This window comes from Pseudorca crassidens, chromosome 6 (genome assembly GCF_039906515.1).
Source record: "Pseudorca crassidens isolate mPseCra1 chromosome 6, mPseCra1.hap1, whole genome shotgun sequence".
In the NCBI taxonomy this organism is placed as follows: Eukaryota; Metazoa; Chordata; class Mammalia; order Artiodactyla; family Delphinidae; genus Pseudorca; species Pseudorca crassidens.
Genome location: NC_090301.1, coordinates 71,919,610 through 71,944,639, shown reverse-complemented (window position 1 = coordinate 71,944,639; position 25,030 = coordinate 71,919,610). Strand labels below are relative to the sequence as shown.

The following is a 25,030-nucleotide window of genomic DNA, read 5'->3' as shown; positions in this document are numbered from 1 at the left end:
AAGAAAAAAAGGTGTTATTTTTGAACTCTTAAAACTCTAACAATGATAGCCATTCTTAAACTGGTTTCCAAAGAATCATAACTACTAGAACTGAGAATTTATGGAAAAAGGCAACCTCTATTTGAATTACAAAGATTGACTCTTCCTGTTTGAATAGCAGCTAATTCATATAATGTTAACTTTATCTGGTTGGATCAAGAGAAGTAAGGGTGAAACAAAACACAAATTCGGCTAAGGGGCTAGAGGAAACTTATTAGAGGAGAGATGTGGAGAAAGATGTAGAGAAAAAGTTCCTACACATTTTGCTGTATGACATGTGATGCCATCATAGCCCTGAGAGCTAATGAAGTGTGTGAAGCAGATATGAGAATCTATGTATCTTCTGCTAACCCAGATACTGAAGAGATTTTCATAAATGTAAAACAATGCCACGTTTCTCACTATTTCTGGTTTTATTTCTCCTAAAGAAAAATGTTATGTTAATATACGAGTTTATTATTGTTTGAACAAACTTAAAATATTTTAGTCTTCTTAGTTTTATTTCCTATAAATAGCAATATATGGAACCCTTATAAGCAAAAGCTCTTTGGAGTCCTCAATAACTTTTAAGAGTGTCAAAGAATCCTAAGACTAAAAAGCAATGAGGGGGGTGGAGTCAAGATGGCGTACTAGGAGGACACGGAATTCCCATCTCCTCACAACTAGGGCACCTACCAGGCACCGGTGGGGGGCCACGGACACCTAAGGGGACGGGAGGAACAGCCAACTACCAGGTAGGACGTGGGGCGTGGGGGGAGTGAAGGGGGAGAAGTGGATGTGGGACAGGACTGGCGCTGCTGAGGGGTGGCTGGGGGAGGGGAAGGGATCCCACGCCTGAAGAGGGAACTTGGGGAACCACTGGGAGGGCAGAGAATCAAAAGGGGGCGTGGCCAGGTTTCCCCTGCCCACTCGGACCCCCAGGAACCTGTTGAGATCCAGGGCCTGATCCTCTGCCCACCTAGGCTCCCTCCAGCTGCACGGGTCTTGAGGGAATGGGAGGGAGGGAAGGGGGAGCAAAAGTAAAGGCCGGACCTCCGGGACCCCTGAGGGGCAGCTGGGGGAGGGGAGGAGTTCCTACACCCAGCAGGACCCACCCACGGTTAGGGGTCCAGCAGCGACGGGGGAGACACTGGGGGAGACGGTACGGCAGGGCGTAAAGGAACAGAAGGGAAAGGGGCCAGTGCTTTCCCTGTCCACTCAGGCATGGGGAAGCCTGTTGGGCTCCCAGGCCTAATCCTCTGCCCTCGGAGCCTCCCTCCTGCTGTGCAGAGCCCAAGCCCCGCCCCTACACCCCCACCCAGGGCCCCACCTCTACACTCGGAGACCCCCTCCAATGAGCTGGGCCTACACCCCACCCACACAGCCTCACTCAGGGCCCTACCTGCAAACTCCAGAACTCCACACTCCAGAGGGCCCCCTCAGGTCTTGATGCCTCTCCCATTCCGGGCAGGGCCTAAGTAGAGGCCCCACCCCACACTTGAATGTCCCCCCCTACCCCGTCCCCCCCAGGCCCCGCCCCAGGCTCAAACGTCACACCCCCACCTGCCTAGGTCTCACCCCACCCTAAACCCCACCCCTGCCTAAGTTCCACCACTGCCAAAACTCCACCCCCACAGTCAAGGTTTTTTCTTTCTTTTTGCCTTTTTTAGATTGGAGTTCTGTTTTACCTTGTGGATTCACTGTTGTTGATTCTTCTACATTTTTATTTTTCCTAATAAACCTTTTATTTTTCTAATTCTACTTTATTCTTTACACTTTGTTATTGCTCTCTCCTTTTGGCTTGTTCTCCCACACACACTTTTTTCTTTTGTGGTTTTATTTTACCTTGCTGCAGTTGTTTCAATTATAGTTTTAATTTTCCTAATACATTTTTCATCTTTCTAATTTTATTTTATTATTCTTTGATATTTTACTGCTCCTTTCTTCTTTTTTTCTTTCTTCCCCTCACTTTTTTTTTTTTTAACCATGCCATGAAGCTTGTGGGATTTTGGTTCCCAGGCCGGAGGTCAGGCCCAAGCTCCTGTGCTGGGAGTTCCGAGTCCAAACTGATGGACTAACAGAGAACCTCAGACCCCAGGGAATATCAATCAGAGTGAGGCCTCCCAGAAGTCCTCATCTCAGCACCAAGACCCAGCTCTATCCAACTGTCTGCAACCTCCAATGCTGGACGTCTCAGGCCAAACAACCAGTAAGACAGGAATATAGCACCATCCATCAAAAAAAAAAAAAAAGAAACTAGAAAAAAATATGTTACAGACAAAGGAGCAAGGTAAAAACCTACACCACCAAATAAATGAAGACAAAATAGGGAACCTACCTGAAAAAGAATTAAGAGTAATGACAGTAAAGATGATCGAAAATCTCAGAAACAGAATGGAGAAAATACAAGAAACATTTAACAGGATCTAGAAGAACTAAAGAGCAAACAAACAGTGATGAGCAACACAATTACTGAAATTAAACATACTCTAGAAGGAATCAATAACAGAATAACTGAGGCAGAAGAACGAATAAGTGAGCTGGAAGATAAAATGGTGGAAATAACTGCCAGGGAGCAGAATAAAGAAAAAGGAATGAAAAGAACTGAGGACAGTCTGAGAGACCTCTGGGACAACATTAAATGCACCAACATTCGAATTACAGGGGTCCCAGAAGAAGAAGACAATAAGAAAGGTCTGAGAAAATATCTGAAGACATTATACTTGAAAACTTTCCTAACATGGGAAAGGAAGTAGTCGATCAAGTCCAGGAAGCACAGAGAGTCCCATACAGAATAAACCCAAGGAGAAACACACCGAGACACATATTAATCAAACTATCAAAAATTAAATACAAAGAAAAAATATTAAAAGCAGCAAGGGAAAAGCAACAAATAACATAAAAGGGACTCCCCATAAGGTTAACAGCTGATATTTCAGCAGACACTCTGCAAGCCAAAACAGAGCGGCAGGACATATTTAGTGATGAAACGGAAAAACCTTCAACCAAGATTGCCCAGCAAGGATCTCATTCATACTTGATGGGGAAATTAAAACCTTTACAGACAAGCAAAAGCTATGAGAATTGAGCACTACAAACCAGCTTTACAACAAATGCTAAAGGAACTTCTCTAGGCAGGAAACACAAGAGAAGGAAAAGACCTACAATAACAAACCCAAAACAATTAAGAAAATGGTAATAAGGACATACATACTGATAATTACCTTAAATGTAAATGGATTAAATGCTCCAACCAAAAGACACAGACTGGTTGAACGGATACAAAAACAAGACCTGTACGTATGCTGTCTACAAGTGACCCACTTCAGACCTAGGGACACACAGAGACTGAAAGTGAGGGGATGGAAAAGATAGTCCATGAAAATAGAAATGGAAATTAAAAGAAAGCTGGAGTAGCAATTCCCATATCAGACAAAACAGACTTTAAAAGAAAGACTACTGCAAGAGACAAAGAAGGACACTACATGATGATCAAGAGATCAATGCAAGAAGAAGATATAATAATTGTAAAAATTTATGCACCCAACAGAGGAACACCTCAATACATAAGGCAAATGCTAACAGCCATAGAAGGGGAAATCGACAGTAACACAATCATAGTAGGGGACTTTAACACCCCACTTTCAACAGTGGACACATCAACCAAAATGAAAATAAATAAGGAAACACAAGCTTTAAATGACACATTAAACAAGATGGACATAATTGATATTTACAGGACATTCCATCCAAAAACAACACAATACACTTTCTTCTCAAGTGCTCATGGAACATTCTCAGGACAGATCATATCTTGGGTCACAAATCAAGCCTTGGTAAATTTAAGAAATTGAAATTGTATAAAGTATCTTTTCCTACCACAACTCTATGAGACTAGATAGCAACTACAGGGGAAAAGCTGTAAAAATTACAAACATATGGAGGCTAAACAATACACTACTAAATAACCAAGAAGTCACTAAAGAAATCAAAGAGGAAATCAAAAAAATACCTAGCAACAAATGACAATGAAAACACGACAACCCAAAACCTATGGGATGCAGCAAGGGCAGTTCTAACAGGGAAGTTTATAGCAATACAATCCTACATCAAGAAATAAGAAACATCTCAAATAAACACCCTAACCTTACACCTAAAGCAATTAGAGAAAGAAGAACAAAAAAACCCCAAAATTTAGCAGAAGGAAAGAAATCACAAAGATCAGATCAGAAAGAAATGAAGGAAACACTAGCAAAGATCAATAAAACTAGAAGCTGGTTCTTTGAGAAGATAAACAAAACTGATAAACCATTAGCCAGACGCATCAAGAAAAAAAGGGAGAGGACTCAAATCAACAGAATTAGAAATGAAAAAGGGGAAGTAACAACTGACACTGCAGAAATACCAAGGATCATGACAGATTAATAGATTACTACAAGCAACTATGCGACAATGAAATGGACAACCTGGAAGAAATGGACAAATTCTTAGGAAAGCACAACCTTCCCAGACTGAGCCAGGAAGAAACTGAAAATATAAACAGACCCATCACAAGCACTGAAATTGAAACTGTGATTAAAAATCTTCCAACAAACAAAAGCCCAGTAGTAGATGGCTTCACAGGTGAATTCTATCAAACATTTAGAGAAGAGCTAACACATATCCTTCTCAAACTCCTCCAAAATATAGCAGAGGGAGGAACACTCCCAAACTCATTCTACCATGAGAATGAGAGGCCACCATCACCCTGATACCAAAACCAGACAAAAATACTACAAAAACAGAAAATTACAGACCAGTATCACTGATGAATATAGATGCAAAAATCTTCAACAAAATACTAGCAAACAGAATCCAACAGCACATTAAAATGATCATACACCATGATCAAGTGGGGTTTATCCCAGGAATGCAAGGATTCCTCAGTATAAGCAAATCAATCAATGTGATACACCATATTAACAAATTGAAGAATAAAAACCATATGATCATCTCCATAGATGCAGAAAAAGCTTTTGACAAAATTCAATACCCATTTATGATAAAAACTCTCCAGAAAGTGGGCATAGAGGGAACTTACTTCAATATAATAAAAGCCATATATGACAAACCCACAGCAAACATCATTCTCAATGGTGAAAAACTGAAAGCATTTCCTCTAAGATCAGGAACAAGACAAGGATATCCACTCTCACCACTATTATTCAACATAGTTTTGGAAGTCCTAGCCACAGAGATCAGAGAAGAAAAAGAAATAAAAGGAATACAAATTGGAAAAGAAGAAGTAAAACTGTCACTGATTGCAGATGACATGATACTACATATACAGAGTCCTAAAGATGCCACCAGAAAACTACTAGAGCTAATCAATGAATTTGGTAAAGTTGCAGGATACAAAATTAATGCACAGAAATCTCTTGCATTCCTATACACTAATGATGAAAAATTTGAAAGAGAAATTAAGGAAACACTCCCATTTACCACTGCAACAAAAAGAATAAAATACCTAGGAATAAACCGACCAAGGGAGACAAAAGAACTGTATGCAGAGAACTGTAAGCCACCGATGAAAGAAATTAAAGGTGTTACCAACAAATGGAGAGATATACCATGTTCTTGGATTGGAAGAACCAATATTGTGAAAATGACTATACTACACAAAGCAATCTACAGATGCAACGCAATCCCTATCAAATTACCAATGGCATTTTTTTACAGAACTAGAACAAAAAATCTTAAAATTTGTATGGAGACACAAAAGACCCCGAATAGCCAAAGCAGTCTTGAGGAAAAAAAACGGAGCTGGAGGAATCAGACTCCCTGACTTCAGACTATACTACAAAGTTACAGTAATGAAGACTATGGTACTGGCACAAAAACAGAAATATAGATCAATGGAACAGGATAGAAAGCCCAGAGATAAACCCATGCACATATGGTCAACTAATCTATGACAAAGGAGGCAAGGAAAAATAACGGAGAAAAGACAGTCTCTTCAACAAGTGGTGCTGGTAAAACTGGACAGCTACATGTAAAAGAATGAAATTAGAACACTCCCTAACACCATTCACAAAAATAAACTCAAAATGGATTCGAGACCTAAATGTAAGACCAGACACTATAAAACTCTTAGAGGAAAACATAGGAAGAACACTCTTTGACATAAATCACAGCAAGATCTTTTTTGACCCACCTCCTAGAGTAATGGAAATAAAAACAAAAATAAATGAATGGGACCTAATGAAACTTAAAAGCCTCTGCAAAGCAAAGGAAACGACAAACGAGATGAAAAGACAACCCTCAGAATGGGAGAAAATATTTGTAAATTAATCAATGGACAAAGGATTAATCTGTAAAATATATGAACAGCTCATGCAGCTCAATATCAAAAAAAAACAAACAACCCAATCCAAAAATGGGCAGAAGACCTAAATAGACATTTCTCCAAAGAAGACATACAGATGGCCAAGAAGCACATGAAAAGCTGCTCAACATCACTAATTATTAGAGAAATGCAAATCAAAACTACAATGAGGTATCACCTTACACCAGTCAGAATGGCCATCATCAAAAAGTCTACAAACAAGAAATGCTAAAGAGGGTGTGGAGAAAAGGGAACCCTCTTGCACTGTTGCAGGGGAATGTAAATTGATACAGCCACTGTGGAAAACAGTATGGAGGTTCCTTAAAAAACTAAAAACAGAACTACCATATGACCCAGCAATCCCACTACTGGGCATATACCCTGAGAAAACCATAATTCAAAAGGACACATGTACCCCAATGTTCACTGCAGCACTATTTACAACAGCCAGGACACAAAAACAACCTAAATGTCCAAAGACAGATGAATGGGTAAAGAAGATGTGGTACATGTATACAATGGAATATTATTCAGCCATACAAAGGAACGAAATTGGTCATTTGTAGAGATGTGGATGGATCTAGAGACTGTCATACAGAGTGAAGTAAGCCAGAAAGAGAAAAACAAATATCGTATATTAACGCATATATGTGGAATCTAGAAAAATGGTACAGATGAACCTATTTGTAGGGCAGCAATAGAGATGTAGGTACAGAAACGGACATGTGGACGCAGAGGGGGAACAGGAGGGTTGGATGAACTGGGAGATTAGGTTTGACATAAATACACTACCAGGTGTTAAACAGATAGCTAGTGGGAACCTGCTGTATAGCACAGGGAGCTCAGCTTGGTGCTTTGTGATGACCTAGGTAGATGGGATAGGGGGTGGGGAGGGGGAGGTCCAAGAGGGAAGAGATATATGTATACATATAGCTGACTCACTTCACTGTATAGCAGAAACTAACAGAATATTGTAAAGCAATTATACTCCAATTAAAAAACAAAAAGAATCACTAATTATTAGAGAAATGTAAATCAAAACTACAATGAGGTTATCACCTCACACCAGTTAGAATGGGCATCATCAGAAAATCTACGAACACCAAATGCTTAAAAGGGTGTGGAGAAAAGGGAACCCTCTTGCACTGTTGGTGGGAATGTAAATTGATAACAGCCACTGCGGAGAAGAGTATGGAGGTTCCTTAAAAAACTAAAAATAGAACTACTATATGACCCAACAATCCCACTACTGGGCATATACCCAGAGAAAACCATAATTCAAAAAGACACATGCACCCCAATGTTCACTGCAGCACTATTTACAATAGCCAGGTCATGGAAGCAACTTAAATGCCCATCAACAGACGAATTAAAGAAAAGGTAGTACATATATACAATGGAATATTACTCGGCCATAAAAAGGAATGAAACTGGGTTATTTGTAGAGATGTGGATGGCTCTGGAGACAGTCATACAGGGTGAAGTAAGTCAGAAAGAGAAAAACAAATATAGTATATTAACGCATATATGTGGAACCTAGAAAAATGGTACAGATGAACTGGTTTGCAGGGCAGAAATTGAGACACAGATGTAGACAACAAACGTATGAACACCAAGGGGGGAAAGTGGTAGAGGGCGGGTGGTGGTGGGATGAATTGGGAGATTGGGATTGACATGTATACACTAATATGTATAAAATAGATAATAAGAACCTGCTGTATAAGAAAATAAATAAAATTCAAAATTTCAAAATAAAATACAAAAGAGAGAATAAGTCATAAAGTTTACAGTAAGAAGGTATTATGTGCATTTAATTGGAATCCCCGAATTAGAGAAAGAAAAGGACAGAGGCAATATTGGAAGAGATAATAAATGAGAATTTCCCCCCAAACTGATGAAATTTCATTCTACATCTTTAAGAAGTTCAGTAAATTCCAAGCAAACCAAATAATAAGAAACCCAATACTAGATACATCAAAGTAAATGTGCAGAAAACTCAAAATGTGTGAGAAGCCAGTGAAAAAAATATAAATTATATCCAAAAAAAGCAACAGTCATAATAAAACTGACTTCTCTGTAGCAATACACAAAAATAATATGGCCTAAGTTGTATTTATTCCAACAAAAGATCAGTTAACATGTGTAAAGCAGATTTATAAAAATCAGTATAATTTATGACAGTTATAGAATAAAAAAGAAAAAGCATATGCTCATTTCAAAAGATGCATGAAAAATCATTTGATAAACTATAACACCTATTCATGAAAAAAATTCTTACAAACTATATAGAAGGAACAGAAGAGTTAATAAAGCTTATCTCCCAAAATCTACAGTGATCACACTTAAAAATGAAAGCGTTCCCTTTGCAGTTAGGTCAGACAAGGTTGGCTATTTTCACTATTTCCATTATCCTGGTAGCCAGTTAGCCAGTTCAGTAAGGCACAGGAGATACCAAAGGTATAAGGATTAGAAAGGAAGAGACAAAAGCCATAATTAACATATGATATGATTTTATACATAAAAAATCCAAAATTAGAATCTTAACAGATAAATCCAGTCTTTCCATATATATTTCCCTATATTAGCCACATCTTTTATAATAGCAACAAAATAATTAAGTGCCTAGAATAAATCTAATAAAAGATGAGGAGGACCTCCACAAGGATGACAAATAAACTGTATTCTATTGAGAGACATTATATTGAGAGAAATCAAAAGACAAATAAATGGAAACATACACCATATTCATGGGTTGGAGACTCAACATCATAAAGATGTCAATTCTCCCCAAATTTATCAGACTCAATACAATCCCAGTCAAAATCTAAACAGGTTTGTGTGGGTAGAGGGAGGAACTGGAGACAATCTGACAAGCTAACTCTAAAATCTACATGGAAGTGTCAAAAGCCAGGAACAGCCAAGTTATAAAGGCTCAGAAAGATATCAGAGCAAGGATAAACAGAAAAACAGAACAGAGTAACAGGCTGAGAAGACCCACACATATATGATCAGTGATTTCTGACAAGGTGGCATATGAAAATGGTGAAGAAAAGATTATCTTTTCACCTTACAGTACTGAGACAACTGGATATCCATGTGGAAAGAAATGAAACTGGATTCCTATCACATATTATATACATCAGATTTGTTCAACCACTAGGAAAACAAACGTAATGTTGAGTAAAGGAAGCCAGACACAAAATAATTCATAATGTATGATTTCTTTTAAATCAATTTAAAAGGAAAAAGCAATGTTGCATATGACCTGAGGTACTGTCACCAGAAAGGGGCACTTGGAAGGGGAGGACTTCTAGAGGAAAACCAGCAATGGTCTATTTCCTGACCTGAGCAGCGGTTACAAGTTTGCATCACAATGATTTATCAACCTATTCTCTTATGTTTTATGTACTTTTCTGTAAGTCTACTCTATTTCATACCAAAATGGTTTAAGGAAATTAAACTAAGTAACTTACCCTGAAACTAACATCTGCCCATCGTGAGAAAAAGCACAAGTCAGAACAGGAGCACAGTGCCCACTCAGTATACTTTTATATTTTAATTCAAAACCTGCAAACAACAAGGTGAGAAAAATTAGCAAGCTGACTGTGCTTAGAATTTATTTTTAAGTAAAAACTATTTCATTTATTTGTTCAATAAAATCTTTGAGTGCCTAAAAGACACAAAAATGAAAAAAAAATTGTCATGCAAATCAAGTGAGTAAGTGGTTTCAAAAGTTCAGCAATGGGTAAAGAAAATGGTGGGGTTAGCAAAGGCTAGATGGGGGGTTATAATCATCAAATTATTTTTAAATTAAAAAATTCTAAACTATTAAATATATAAAATTTTCAACTAATTGAAATTTTAAACTATACTTCAATCTTGTTATCTTAAAAAATACACACACACCACACACCAACTGCCCAAACGCCTAAAAGAATCAAATACCTGTAGTTTTAAATATCTGATATTAAGAAAATATTTTCTGATTCCATAAATTAAAAATAATAGTAATGTAACATCTTATAATTCCAATATATCCTATAAAACTCCTACAAGTATGGTAACACTAAAATTCTTTTTATGCTTTCTATAATTACTGAAAAGGAATATCATAACTCTTTTAAAGGTAAGCTGAGGGAATTCAATGTATTTTAGTGACAACATATAAAAACAATCACTAAGAAGTTGGCCTGGCAAGACAAGGAAATAAGTGAAATCTGTAATTTTCTCGCACCTAATAAGAACTTTTTCGAAGTGTTAATGGCTCTTAAGATATAAAGCATTTAACTAAACAAAAAGGTCATTAGAGCAGGTAAAAGTTTCAACAAATAAAAAATATATATTTATTTCCCTTTATTATTAAGTATTTTATTTCTATCCAAAATAGAAAAAATATGTTTTTATATGGGACAGCAGATATAGGCATTCAAGGCACTGATCAATACTTAGGCATATACAGATCAATAAGTAGGCACAATCAATCAAACAAAGCAAAAATGTTAAGATGCAAACTAAATGAAGATTTAATAAACCTGCAACAGGATCCTAAGAATCTATTACATTCTCAAGTATAAGATCCATTTGTCTATCTATTCCTCTCTACAAATAAGCATTAAAATTAGGTGCAGGGGCTTCCCTGGTGGCGCAGTGGTTGAGAGTCCGCCTGCCGATGCAGGGGACACGGTTTCGTGCCCCGGTCCGGGAAGATCCCACATGCCGCGGAGCGGCTGGACCCGTGAGCCATGGCCACTGAGCCTGCGCGTCCGGAGCCTGTGCTCCGCAGCGGGAGAGGCCACAGCAGTGAGAGGTCCGCCAAAAGGTGCAAATAATGCTAAACGCTTTATTGAAAGGCTTTAACTGCACATGTTTATATACTGTTATATATGTTTTTTAAAGAGCCAGTGTAAAAACACATTTTCCAGACAACGTATGAAAAGCTTTGCTTTCGAATTATTAAAGATATGTTGTATTTAGAACATCCACATACATGACTATATTTATGGTTTCTTATAAGAATTTCACCTTGAAAACAGAAGGAAGAGGTAGGATAGACCAGAGAAGTAATAGAACTCTTATCTTTACCAGCATGTCACCGAATACATTAAAAAATTACTGAATGTAACCTAACAGACAATAAAGTAACTAAATTTCCTCAAAAAAAAATGTATTTATTACTTTGTAATAGCAGACCCTTCTCTATACACTAGCATAATGACAAAGATTCTCTCCCTGACCGAACTCTACCCAGGCTCTACTGAGATGCCTCCTGGACTAGGCCTTGACCTTGGCCTACAAAGACTTTAACACAGTTTCTAAGAGTTCAAGGTTGCATCCCTAGGATGACCGTACCCCCCTTATAAAGTGCCTGCCTGGGAAAACTCAGGGCTGCCAAAAGAATTTACGTTTATTCCAGCCAACACCTGGAGATAGAGCTCCTGTCTCCCCGGCTCTGTGAGAGGGGAGGAGCCTAGCTTCCATAAGTGCCAGTTACAAACTCACATGCGTTTCACATGGACAAATTCCTCACTTCTTGCTTTTTGTAATTTTTCCACTTCCTGGATGCTACGGAGCCCCCATTTACCCCTGCTTTATTCCCTCATTCTCCCTTTAAAATACACAGTCACCTCTGCATAAACTGAAGTTAAGCTCAGTTCATGCTGGACACTTGCAATAGTATATTACTGATTAAAATCTATTGCAATAGTATATTAAAATCCTTCCTTACCGCTTTAACTAGTGTTCAACTTTGTTTATCTCTGGCAATAATTTTATAAACAATGAAATATAACTCATGATTTAGCTAAAGCTTATTAGGTAACAAATAATAAAATAAGAATATTTTTGGGCATCTGAAGCAAGATGGCCAACTGACCATATAATTTCAGAGTTCCCATTAAAATGATAATGAAGGAATTAATAAAGATATAAATTCACATCAATGAAGAGAAGGGGAAGGGGGGCATCAGGAAATGAGAAACTGAAACCAATTTTGGAAAAGCAGATGCAAATTAATTGACGAGATTATATATAGAGAACAGCTTGGGGTGTAAAATGAGGGGGCTACAGCAAAGAAGTAAGCTAGTCTTCCCTAGAAAACCCCAAAAGACTTAGGACTATTAACAGAAAACCCCAAAAGACAACTATTAAAAGCCAAGGAAAAAGCAAGTCAGAGATACAGACCTGAAAACAGAAGAATTAACTTTAAGTCTGTTTATAAAACAATATCTACCTCCCATCCCTCCCTGACCCCACCCATAGTATGCTGCATGAAAGCTAGATGCTTCTCCCCAGGATGAAGGAAAACAATGACTGCCTGGGGAGCTCGAGGGCAGCTCCAGGGCAACACAGACACCCACATTCTCTAAATCTCCAACCCTTCCGCAATAAGGGCCAACAGTCCACCTTCTTATCCTAAAGAGAAGCCAGCAAATACAAACAACCACCATGTGCCCAGAGCTTTTAAACTTCTTCTTGTTGTTTAATTCTTGAAAGTAAATGGAATACTAAGGATCATCAGGCATTTGAAGAAGGTCATCATATGAAAGAGAAAGATCAGGGTAAACAAAAAAGGGCCCAAACAAAGTTCATTAGGAAACAGAAGGGAACTTAAAGCCAAAACAAAAAGCCTCTAATCGGTATCCTGAGAGTTTAGAGAGGATCTTGCATTAAATGGAGGACACTAGGAAAAAGAAACAAAAAAGATAAGCATTGGGAAATTGAAAATATTATTGATGGGATTAAAAAATTCAAAAAAGGTTAAAAGATAGAGCTAAGGAATTTTTTCCTAAGATAGAAAAAATGATAAAGAGATAAATGTGGGGGAAAAATAGACACAGGGAATCAAGTCAGGAGGTCCAACACTCAACTAATGGGAGTTATAAAAAGAGAAGTAGAGAAGAATTAGAATAAATGAATACTGTATACCAAAAATGAAAGACATAAGTTTCCTGACTGACTGACGAGTCACCTGAAAGAATAGTACAATGCATGGGGGAAAGACCCACACATGCTCAAAAAACAGTAACTACAATGAACAAATTTAAAATGTGGTGGTACATTTCTCCCAAGAAGATATACAGATTGCCAACAAATACATGAAAGGATGCTCAACATCACTAATCATTAGAGAAATGCAAATCAAAACTACAATGAGGTATCACCTCACACCGGTCAGAATGGCCATCATCAAAAAATCTACAAACAATAAATGCTAAAGAGGGTGTGGAGAAAAGGGAACCCTCTTGCACTGCTGGAGGGAATGTAAATTGATACAGCCACTATGGAGAACAGTAGGGAGGTTCCTTAAAAAACTAAAAATAGAACTACCATACAACCCAGCAATCCCACTACTGGGCACATACCCTGAGAAAACCATAATTCAAAAAGAGTCATGTACCACAATGTTCACTGCAGTGCTATTTACAATAGGCAGGACATGGAAGCAACCTAAGTGTCCATCCACAGATGAATGGGTAAAGAAGATGTGGCACATGTATATAATGGAATATTACTCACCCATAAAGAAACGAAATTGAGTTATTTGTAGTGAGGTGGATGGACCTGGAGTCTGTCATACAGAGTGAAGTAAGTCAGAAAGAGAAAAACAAACACCGTATGCTAACACATATATATGGAATCTAAAAAAAACAAAAAAATGGTTCTGAAGAACCTAGGGGCAGGACAGGAATAAAGACACAGACATAGAAAATGGACTTGAGGACACGGGGAGGGGGGAGGGCAACCTGAGATGAAGCGAGAGAGTGGTATTGACATATATACACTAGAAAATGTAAAACAGATAGCTAGTGGGAAGCAGTCGCATAGCACAGGGAGATCAGCTCGGTGTTTTGTGACCACATAGAGGGGTGGGATAGGAAAGGTGGGAGGGAGATGCAAGAGGGAGGGGTTATGGGGATATATGTATACACATAGCTGATTCACTTTGTTATACAGCAGCAACTAACACAACAATGTAAAGCAATGATACCTCAATAAAGATGTTAAAAAAAAAAATAAATAAATAATAAAATCTGGTGGTGTAAACAGGATTTAGAGAAACTTTGAAAACCATCAAAAAAATTGAAAACAGAAAAAGGAGGAATGTGTGAGCAGGAATGTGTGTAGTGGTAGTGGTGAGGTCATAATCAGTAGCGTGCATATAATTTCTAAATCATGTATATGTATCACTTTGACTAAAAGTTCTTAAAATATATTTTTATAATCACTTTTAGATATCCAGAGTTCTTTAGTGAAAAAGATTAAGTAAAATATAAATTTTACCTGAATCACAAAAAATCATTTTAGAGAACTACTAGTTGAATACATACCTAAGGTATGGGTAAAGGAAATAACCCAAATTTTGATCTGGCAATCCTGACCACATGATGCCAGTCGAAAGAATTGAAGACCTTGTTCTCCACCTAAAAATATAAATTTGTTACAAATAAATACACAAGAATTGTTAAAACATTTAAACCAAAAATTTTCAATTTCTTAACTCAGATCTGTTAATTCTATTCATTTAACCCACATTCACAGGCAATATTAATTATATTAATTAATTTATACCATATAACGAAATGTCGGTTAAAGAATTTCTTTTAAGCAAGGTACTTCAAAGGATTATGACTTTAGCCCCTGAAGTTGCGACAACAAAATACCTTTTCATTTCCCTTCCACTAAGGATATAATTCAATGTTGCAAGGGCCAATATTGAGCCACGAAGCCTAGGGCACCCTCCAACCCAATTTTAGAGTCTATGAGGTTAGCATTGATGGAAAAAATTAGGAAGAAAAGTCAGTTATGAGATGAGTGTTAAATGCTTAATTGCTCCCAACTTAACTTTTTTAGGATATGTTCACTTAAAAACTTAGTCTTAATTCACATGGAATGAGACTGTTTCCCCATTTGATTTAATCAAGACAAAGACTAGAATTACGTAAATCCAAAACAACATCAATTCAGTCTAACAGATTTGGTGGAAAATATTACACAAATCAGGGAAAGTAATCAGTTAAATTTGGTGTTACAAAAAAACCGCTAGTTATGCTTACTTAGATACTTTCAGTGTATCTTTATCTACCCACTAGATAAGTTCCTAAATATTGTGGGTAATGTAAATATTGGTATCACCAACTCAATTTTATATGAATTCCACCTAATATCACAGGTCAAAGGAAATGTCAGCACTCATATGCAGTAAGACACAATTAAGAAACCTACTACCCATCTTAAGATTGCACTCCTGGACTTCCCTGGTGGCACAGTGGTTAGGAATCCGCCTGCTAATGCAGGGGACACGGGTTCGAGCCCTGGTCCAGGAAAATCCCACATGCCGCGGAGCAACTAAGCCCGTGAGCCACAATTACTGAGCCTGCATGCCACAACTACTGAAGCCTGCGTGCCTAGAGGCCGTGCTCAGCAACAAGAGAAGCTAACACAGTGAGAAGCCCGTGCACTGCAACAAAGAGTAGCCCCCGCTCACCGCAACTAGAGAAAGCTTGTGTGCAGCAACAAAGGCCCAACGCGGCCAAAATAAATAAATTAAATAAATTAAAAAAAAAAAAAGATTGCACTCCTGTTTTGTAAATATTTAGTATATGGTATTTAATTTATACACCTGGGTATGTAAAATAAATGCTTCCTATGGACTCCCTCTGTTTTGTTGAAAGCACATATACTTTATTAACATAAAACAAATTAAAATTTCTTTTTCACTGAAAGTTTTTCTAACAGCATGGGACTTCCACATTTCAACAGCATTTTTGTTTTTGTAGCACAGGTTCAGCCAAACAGCATCCTTTCTCAGAGATCTTGATGGATGTAAGCAATTCCTAATAATCATTAAATCTTCTTAAGGCAAAACAGTTTACCCAAAAATGGCTGAGAGTAAAATATTTAAGTACTAGACTCAGTTAAGAGAACTTTTTTTCCTATTGTTTCTAGACTAAATAAGATCCTTAAGTTAATTCAGAAGTTTCTTTCAGTAGTAAGAATTCATCTAGGACAATGTAAAATTATAAAGCTTAAAATATGCCTATCCTTGAGATCCAAATATAATATTTAAAAATAAACTTTTCTTCAGGAAAAATATTTAAATTGTAATAATAATCTAATCCAAACTGTCTTTTCACTTAAAAACTGGAGAGAATTGAACATTCATCCTCCAGCACAAACAGTATTATTTTTCCTTATTTGAGCAAAATGTCACAAAGACAGAAGATTCAATATGTCATAAGTATTTACAGATATTAACAAATACCAAATTAAACAATAACAAGTTAAAAATTACATACTTTGTCTTTTAAGAAAATACATAGTTACCACAAATTCCTATAATAATCATTTATTGGTTTATATGCTTTAAAGCATATATTGATCTGTTTCAGGGAATTTACACATAAGGTTAATATCTATTTTAACAGAAATTGAACTAAAGAAAGTACAGAAGGGACATATTAGAAGTATATTGAAAAATATACTCTACAGGCAGGGTAGGGATGTGAGTATTAAACTTATTTTAGAATCTCACCAAATTTTCTGCCTTGTTTAGTGAAACTTTCCAGGACCCATGAACTGCAACCCCTCTAAAGATAGAACAAGGATGTCCTTAGTTTTACTCTAATATCACTATAAAAATGGTATTTTAATTGAAAATCTTTTTTTCAGGTAACTTAGAATCAAAAAGGAAACCTAAATCTCCCTATGTTTATATAACTCATTAAAGATTCACTGAGTGCCTGTAAGATTTTGGAGAAGGTCTCACAGAATGGAAGAAATGGTTCTTGTCTGTTGCAAGCTGGTCTTCTTAGAATAAAACAGCATAAAACAATATATTAAAAGAATAAATTATCGTAAGTAAATTAGGTAGGGAGTTTAATATAAAAATGGGTTCATGAAAAGAAAATCTGTTAATCTGCTCTATGATACTAAAAGGCTAAGAAAACAAAAACAAGACATTTCAGCAAATCAATCTTATTCATCAGTCTGCATTTCAAGGCCTATTATATTCCAAGCACTGTAAATAAAACAGACCCAGGCCCTGCCCTATGGAGCTTACAATCTAACAGGAAAAACACCATTAAACACAATCCATATAAACAACTATATAATTAAAGCCTGTGATACTTCACTAAGTCCTATTTTAAAAGAAAAATAAAGCGTGCAAATAAAGACTGTATCAAAATACTTTAGACTGTGTGCAGGAGGTAAGAGAAGGGGAAACTCACCTGAAGTGATTTTTTTTTTTTTTTTTACCTGAAAGCTAAAGGATGACTAATAGTGAACCAGGTGAAGGGTCCACATGTAAAACCCTTGGAAAAATCTTAAGAGACATTCAAGGAATGAAAGGCCAGTGTGGCAAGAGAACGCATGAAGCCAAGTGTGATTTGGGATGAGGCAGGGAAACAGAATATGAAGGTTCTTACAGGCTTTGTGTTTGGGATTTGGTATGTTATCTTACCTTAATCATATTTTAATATGCCATTGATGGTTTTGAAATAGGGGAGTGCCAAAGCCATCCTGCTACTGGACCTGAGCTGTCCAATAAGGTGTAACTCGCCACACATGGCTACTGAACAGTTGAAGTGTGACTACTACAAATTGAGATGTGACATAATACGCACACTAGATTTCGAAGACTTCACACCAAAATATAGTAAAATATCTTACTGATATTTTACTATCAATTATTGAAATAATATTTTAGATATATAGGGTAAAATATGTTAAAATTAATTTCACCTACTACTAGAAAATTTTAAATTTGCATACGTAGCTCACATTATATTGCTATGGGCCAGCACTGGTCTGGCAATAAGACTGGAGCAGCCAAAAGCAGAGCTTCATCCTAACACAGAAGATGAAAATAAAAGAAGACAACTTCCCAATTCACTGTATTTATTTAAAACCAAGAGTCTATATTCAGGAGTTTTTGTTTCTTCTTTTTCTGAAAACTAATTGTATTGTCAAATGCTTTATAAATTTATGTTTCGAAAGATTAAATTAGTAAACGGAAAATGAAACCTGTTTCCAATTTTTACACTTCACATTTCTATTTGAATATCAATAGACAATATTTCAAAAATCACAGTAAAACCAACAGGGTTAAGGCCTCTACATTACCGTACTCAAGGAATCCAGATCTACTGCACCAAGTTGAGTCAGCCCCTACATATTTTCCCAAAGATCCTGATTTTCCCTAAAAAAATATCTGTGATTTCATTTTGATCAAAAAAGATAAAGGAGAAGGATGATTCCTTGAAAGGAATGAATTAAAAGGGCTTGTTGTTTTACTAATGATGAAGTGAAAATAAGTAAAAGAATGAAAAGTCACATACAAATTGCAAATGGGAATTACTAGTGCTTACAAGAGTAAAATAACTAACCAGAAACTGGCTGTGAAGAAAAATCGCAGCAGGTCATTCCAAGATCATGTGCTTTTTCACTATGCAGACACCTCATTTTATCATCCCACACTGTTAAATCTCCACACGAGGAGCCAGTGACAAAGAAGTTTCCATTAGGAGAAAATGCACAGGCCACCAAGGAGCCATCCTTAACACTAGCACATCTGAAATAAAAGCAAAAGAAAAGGGAATTTTCATTTCAGAGAATCTTTTACTTGACATTACAATCTCTAACAGCAGCTTGATATACTAAAAAGAGGATAAATGGCTATCACAGAACTAGAGATAAAAGGCAGTAGATGCCTAGAGAAATAAAATATCATTTATGTGCTTGCTAAAGTAAGAGGATCTAAACATTATCTTAACCAAACCAAAGTCGACAATATCTTCATACTTTTCCATATGGCAAGTCAGTAGGAACATGTTAAAATCTACAAAGCTTAACAAAAAGAGCAATAACAACCAACAATATCAACTACAGTCACATTTTTTTTTTTAAAGATATAACTTTTTGATTGAAAAACATGTTACTGGGGTCAAAAGTACTTTCAACTTTTGTATTAAAATCACCTAGAGGGCTTCCCTGGTGGCGCAGTGGTTGAGAGTCCGCCTGCCGATGCAGGGGACACGGGTTCGTGCCCCGGTCTGGGAAGATCCCACGTGCCGCGGAGTGGCTGGGCCTGTGAGCCACGGCCGCTGGGCCTGCGCGTCTGGAGCCAGTGTTCCGCAATGGGAGAGGCTGCAACAGTGAGAGGCCCGCGTACCGCAAAAAATAAATAAAAAATCACCTAGAAACAACAAACAGCAAAATCACCCAGGAACTTTCATCCCATCTTCAAATACCAATTCTTTATGTAAAGAAAATGCTGTGAACAAGTTAAAATTATCTAGGGAAGATTAGGAAGCACTGGCCTAACAATATTAATTATTTTCTCAATTAGGAAAAACTGGTAAAAACCCAACAATTAGTGCAGTGTCCTAGCCAGTGCTTAAATCTACTGCAGTGTACCATTTTTATATCATGAATTACATACACTAGAGAAATAATGCTAGGGAGGCAGAATTTATCACCCAATAAGTGAAAAAGATTCGTTAGCTGACAGCTGTATTTCATTCACACAAAATAACTTAAAGGCATTTCATTCTTCTTGTGCTTTCTCTTTACTGTTTAACACCACTTAAATCACATCACTTTCTTCTCCAAAGACCCAAATCTAAATGAGTAACAGTTGTTTACCAGCTACCATTTGTGCTCTGAGTGATGCTGGGGGGTAGGGAGAAAGGAAGGTACATTAAGCTATTTTAATTGGTAACACTTGAAAGTTTACAGTTTTTAATGTACTTAATGTCACGTTAAAATGGTTAAAATGTTTGATGTTACATATATTTCACCACACTATAAATACATACAAGTGCATGGTTTTAATGTTGGTGAGTTGCAACACAACATTACCAGTGTAAATTAATTGATGTATTTTTATCCAAAAGGAGTTTTTTAAGTGATTTTTTTTTTTAAAAAGAAATGATAACACAACACCATGCTGATCACAAGGTTCCTTCTTCTGGGCTTGGTCAGCAAGAATCCTAGTCAGGAAAGAGCTGTGTAGGTGAGATTTACCTACATTACTTTATTATTGAGAACACCTGAGCCACGAGTGACAAAAATAAAGCCTAAAATTACTAAATTTTATTCAAAAGACTATTGTGGGGGTTTTTTTTGGCCGAACTCTTACCCAAAAAATCCATGAAAGTCTAACAAGATTAATCTTATTTTACAAAAGAGAGACTGGAAATTTAAAACACTCAGAGCCAAGCAAATCTACTTCAAGAATCATATGTTTTTATGACCTTCAGAAGATAGGTCAAAATACTTTTCCTTGTGATGTCTAAAAATTATCTGCTTCTTAACGTCATCAAAATATTCTGCCTTTTTTTTTCTTCTTTTTTTTGTGGACCTGTTAATAGGATTAAAAACGGAAAGCCGTTTAAATATTCCTACCTATATAACTTGTATGACTGTGCATTCCACAAAACAACAGTTCCATCAGCTGCCCCTGATACCAAACAAGTGGAGTCTGGGGAAAACCGGCAAACCCTCACGGGGCTACCACTGGGCTGTTCCAACACTGCCAAAGTCTGTCCGTTTTGAGTATCCCATAAGACAGTGGTACCGTCTGTTGAACATGAAGCCAAAATATGTCCTGAAGCGGAGAAACAGCAGCAGTGGACAGCATAGGTGTGAAACTTCAATGGAGAATGTGGCAATTCACTGAAGTCACTCAGGGAGTACAGGCGAATTGTTTTGTCCAAGGAGCAAGTGGCCAAGAGGGAAGAGGACAAGGCACAGCAGTTGACATCATCATCATGATCCGCTAACGTGTGAATTAGTTTCACCATGTTCTTTACTTGAAGTAAAATATCCTGCAATTTTTAGACAGATAAAGGTTACTTCACCCTAGGAATCAAATAAACGCAACTCAAATCAATATAAAAGAGCCAAAATCAATTAACTTTCTCTATGAAAGCTCCTACATTCACATTTTTAAAAGACAATATATTATACCGGGGGTTAGAATAATTTGGAGAGAAATAAAACATTTTAAGACTATAACCTCTGATGACTATCACAATCACCAGTGCTATACCAATAAAATTCCATAACTCCTGAAAAGGAACCTAGTCAAATAACTTCAAACTGATTTGACACTGAACATCCAGAACCTTGGGTATTTATTTCACCTTTGAAGACTTTCCCTTAACTAACTGCTACTCAACACTGCCTCATTCCACATCAGCTAATCTCAGCTTAAAAAGATTTTTCACTACTTAACAAACTCTGCTGCTCCTTCCACAGGACGGAGCCAAGGCTATTGCTCTGCCTTTAAGATGCAGAATTATATAGTTCACTCATAAAAAAGGACCAAAAGGTTTCATTCACAATTTAAGTGGCAGTGTTGAAAGCTATCAATCATGTCATGGTTTGTCATCTTTTCCGACAAAGAATAAAAAGATATAAAAGATTTGAGATGAAGAATCAATGTAATAAATCAAGGAAACCAAAAATGAAGAGTGGCGAAAAATGGACTTAGCTGGTCTGCACCTAAGAACAAATTTACAAATTTAGAATAAAATCCAAACTCCTCACCAAGACTTACAAAACCCTACATGGTCTGTCTCTTGCTTGCCTACTTCTCAGACCTCAACTCCTTCCACTTTCCCTCACCCTCCCTCTTTCCAGCCTCCCTGGTCAAAAGGATTACACCTAAGATCTTCACAAAGTGGTTTTCTTATGCGTATCCCCTGCTTTTGGGATCTAATTTTACATTTCGATTTCAATTTCAGTGTCCTTCCTCAGAGAGAGTTTCCCAGTCTGAAGTAGCCCCTCTACAGGCTAGCACATCACCCTATTTTAATCCTCAGTGTAGCAATTACCACCCTCTGACATATTTATTACTTGTCTCCCCTCACTAGAAGGTAAGCACAAACCAACAAAGATCGGGTCTGTTTCGCTCATTTCTGTATCCACAACATGTAAAACGTAAAACAGTATCGGCACCTAATGTGGTCAAATAAATATTTGCTGAATTAACATTTTCCCCCAAATCCAGTTCTAGGCTTTAAACATTATATGTGAATATAATACAAAATGATTGGATAACTAAAAATAAAGCTACTAATACTAAAAAAAAAGAAAAAGAAAAAAAATCTGACAGTGGAAAAATGGTGTAGAACGAGGCAATAATCAGCCCTGAAGGGACAGGCGTAACTTTGAATTGTAAAATTCATAATACCTTGTTCTAGTATTATTTACAGAAATCTTTCCAAATAAATGGAGCGAGCCTTTTCCAACATTTATCTTATCCCAAAAGTTCAGCCTCTTTTTTCAAACAAACTTCAATGAAGTCTAAAAAACCAACCACCCACCAAAAACCCTGGTAGATTACCGCCTAAGGTATTGCACTGGAAACAAACGCCATCAGGAGGTGCTTTCTAGGGAACTCCCAAATCCCAACTGTGCAAGTGCACACGGGTAATTTTCCAAACAAACTTCCTCACCCTTGTGGCGCTCGGCTCTCTTTGCAGTTCGAAGCCCTCGAGTCGCAAGGACAGAGACGCAATCAGCTGAACTCTCTGTTTTGAAACGCGCTCACAAGTCTACCCCTACCTGATGTGGTAGTCCACTTAAACCTCAGCCTTCAAGCCAAACACTCAATTTCCGGTCATATCCCGAATCAACTCGCCAGTGTAAACACACGCATACCCATCTAATGCAAGGCAAACCCGAAATGTGCCAAGAATCCTCCAACATAAAGCTCGAGACCTACTCCCACCGCGCCCACGCGGGGACCAAGGATTTGCTCAACTGTGAGAGCCAACCAGGCCCCAGCGGACCCGCGGCAGGAGCGCGGCCGGCGGGGAGCAGGGCCTTCCGGGGCGCGGGGACCGGCGCTCGGGTTGTGGGGGAGGGATGGAAGCCAGCTGGGGCTTTCACGCCCCGCCGGGATGCGCCGCCCGGCTCCCAGACCGAGGCCGCAAAACCGTGCATCGCTCTGGTCAAGGTCTCAGCAGGTCCCTGTCGCGCGCTTAGAACCTGACACGGAGGGTTTAGACACCTCGAGCGGGGAAGTTCGGCGGGCTGACCCCAGTCAAGGTCCCCCACCTGCCTCCGCCGCTGTTAAACTGGCCCATGGGCACTGCCCCTTTCACCTCGAAGACCCACGACGGTGGGGATCATTGCTCAGATGCCGGCGAGTGGCGCAGGGCACGTAACGCGCAGGTGAGGCGGGCGTAGCCGACGCCGGCGGACGTCCTAAAGCGAAAGGAAAGCCCCGCCCCCCCGGGAGGCGGCCTGCGCCGCGGCGCATGCGCGCCCTTTCGCTTTCTAATGAAGAGGTTACTAAAACCTGGCTCTAGGATAAAAATGAGTCCGGATTTCCTTTAGTTGAAATTTTTTTCTGGTTACTGAAGCTGAGGTCTCAAGGTCTAGCGAGTGCCTGAAATGTGATTTTATGCCCCCTTTAACTCTCCAGTTACTACAGCTGAAAGTTTTTGAGCCTCCTTCTTCTGCTGTATTTCTTTATCCTGCTCTGTCTATTCTGTGACCTCCCTGATTGGTCTTTTCTGTTTCGGCCAGCTCTGACCTCAGTGGTTCATGACTTATGCCATCGCCTTTGTGCTCAGGTTACCCAAATCTGTCTTTCCAGGGCAGGCTGCCGGAAAGGATATACTGCTATCACCTGAACCCGATGTGCATTTCTTATAGCGTTTCCGAGCGCCTCCTAAGCTCACGTGGAGCTTACACCGTGGTTTCCACGTGTAATTGATTACGAACTGGTTTTGCCAGTCCCTTTTGAGATTAAAAAATTGACCAGAAAAAAGTTCCTCGGCGTGCTAACACTTACGAACTAAGTGCACGTCACAGTATTGAACCATGTTCAGATTAAAATCAAAGGTACAAAGAGTTTTCTTCAGCGAGGAAACATTTAAAAATTACAAACCTGAGGAAACCAAAGTCACATATTTGAAGAGTAATAACCTAAAATACTCAAATTTAAACATGAAATTGAGATTCGCTGAAGATTTGTAATGAAAAAGACAAAGGGAAAAGAGGAGATCAAAATTCATGATTTTGAGATGTTCCTGTGATTTTTAAATTGATTAACGAGTGCATTATGACTGACACTTTGAAACCTGATTACAGGCCGAAGTACTGCCAAAACAGTATTTTTCTAAAAGTAACTTTTTGATTGTATAAATAGAGCTCTCTCTAGGAAATATAGAAACTATAAATAAGAAAAACAACTAATAATCACACCACTCGAAAATAAGCCACTCAGATACATTTACTTTCAGTTTTTCATGAATAATAATATCAATAATTTTACAAAAGGATCTGCTAACTACCTTTTTCAACTTAAACTTGTATCCTGAGCATTTTCCACGTCTAAAATTTCTCAGTAGTGTAATTACTGTTTCTGCCTAATGGTCCACAGCCCCAGAAACATACCATAATTTACTTAACATTTTCCCAGTTGTTTCTATATTTTTGTGCTTATTATAGATAATACTGGATTCAATGACATTGTACATAAATATTTACTTTAATGAAATTTGCTAAGGAAATTGTTAGAAATGGAATTACTGGGCATAAGGGTGTAAATAGTCTTAATAAATATTGCCATATTGCTTTTCAGAGAGGCTGTATGGTTTCACCTCTCAGTAACATATGGTGGTGCCTGTC

At 37.9% G+C, this 25,030-nt stretch overlaps 1 protein-coding gene across 10 annotated transcripts in view; it reads right to left on the bottom strand.

The window, feature by feature from the left end:
• Positions 1-23,616, bottom strand: part of WDSUB1 (WD repeat, sterile alpha motif and U-box domain containing 1) — a 76,282-nt gene extending 52,666 nt beyond the window's left edge. For 4 of the 10 annotated variants that reach the window (XR_010944433.1, XM_067741829.1, XM_067741828.1 and 1 more), the window contains exons 1-5: positions 23,450-23,605; positions 20,789-21,244; positions 18,769-18,953; positions 14,710-14,802; positions 9,856-9,949 (exon numbers count right to left, since the gene is read on the bottom strand). Coding sequence is in view for 9 of the 10 variants with exons in the window: in XM_067741829.1 (XP_067597930.1) it covers positions 9,856-9,949; positions 14,710-14,802; positions 18,769-18,953; positions 20,789-21,186 (770 nt within the window). In the remaining variant the exon portion in view is untranslated. Of the gene's footprint in view, positions 1-9,855; positions 9,950-14,709; positions 14,803-18,768; positions 18,954-20,788; positions 21,245-23,402 lie in introns of those variants that run through there. The other 6 variants (XM_067741824.1, XM_067741826.1, XM_067741827.1 and 3 more) reach the window with 6 other exon arrangements.
• Positions 23,617-25,030: the final 1,414 nt, after the last annotated feature.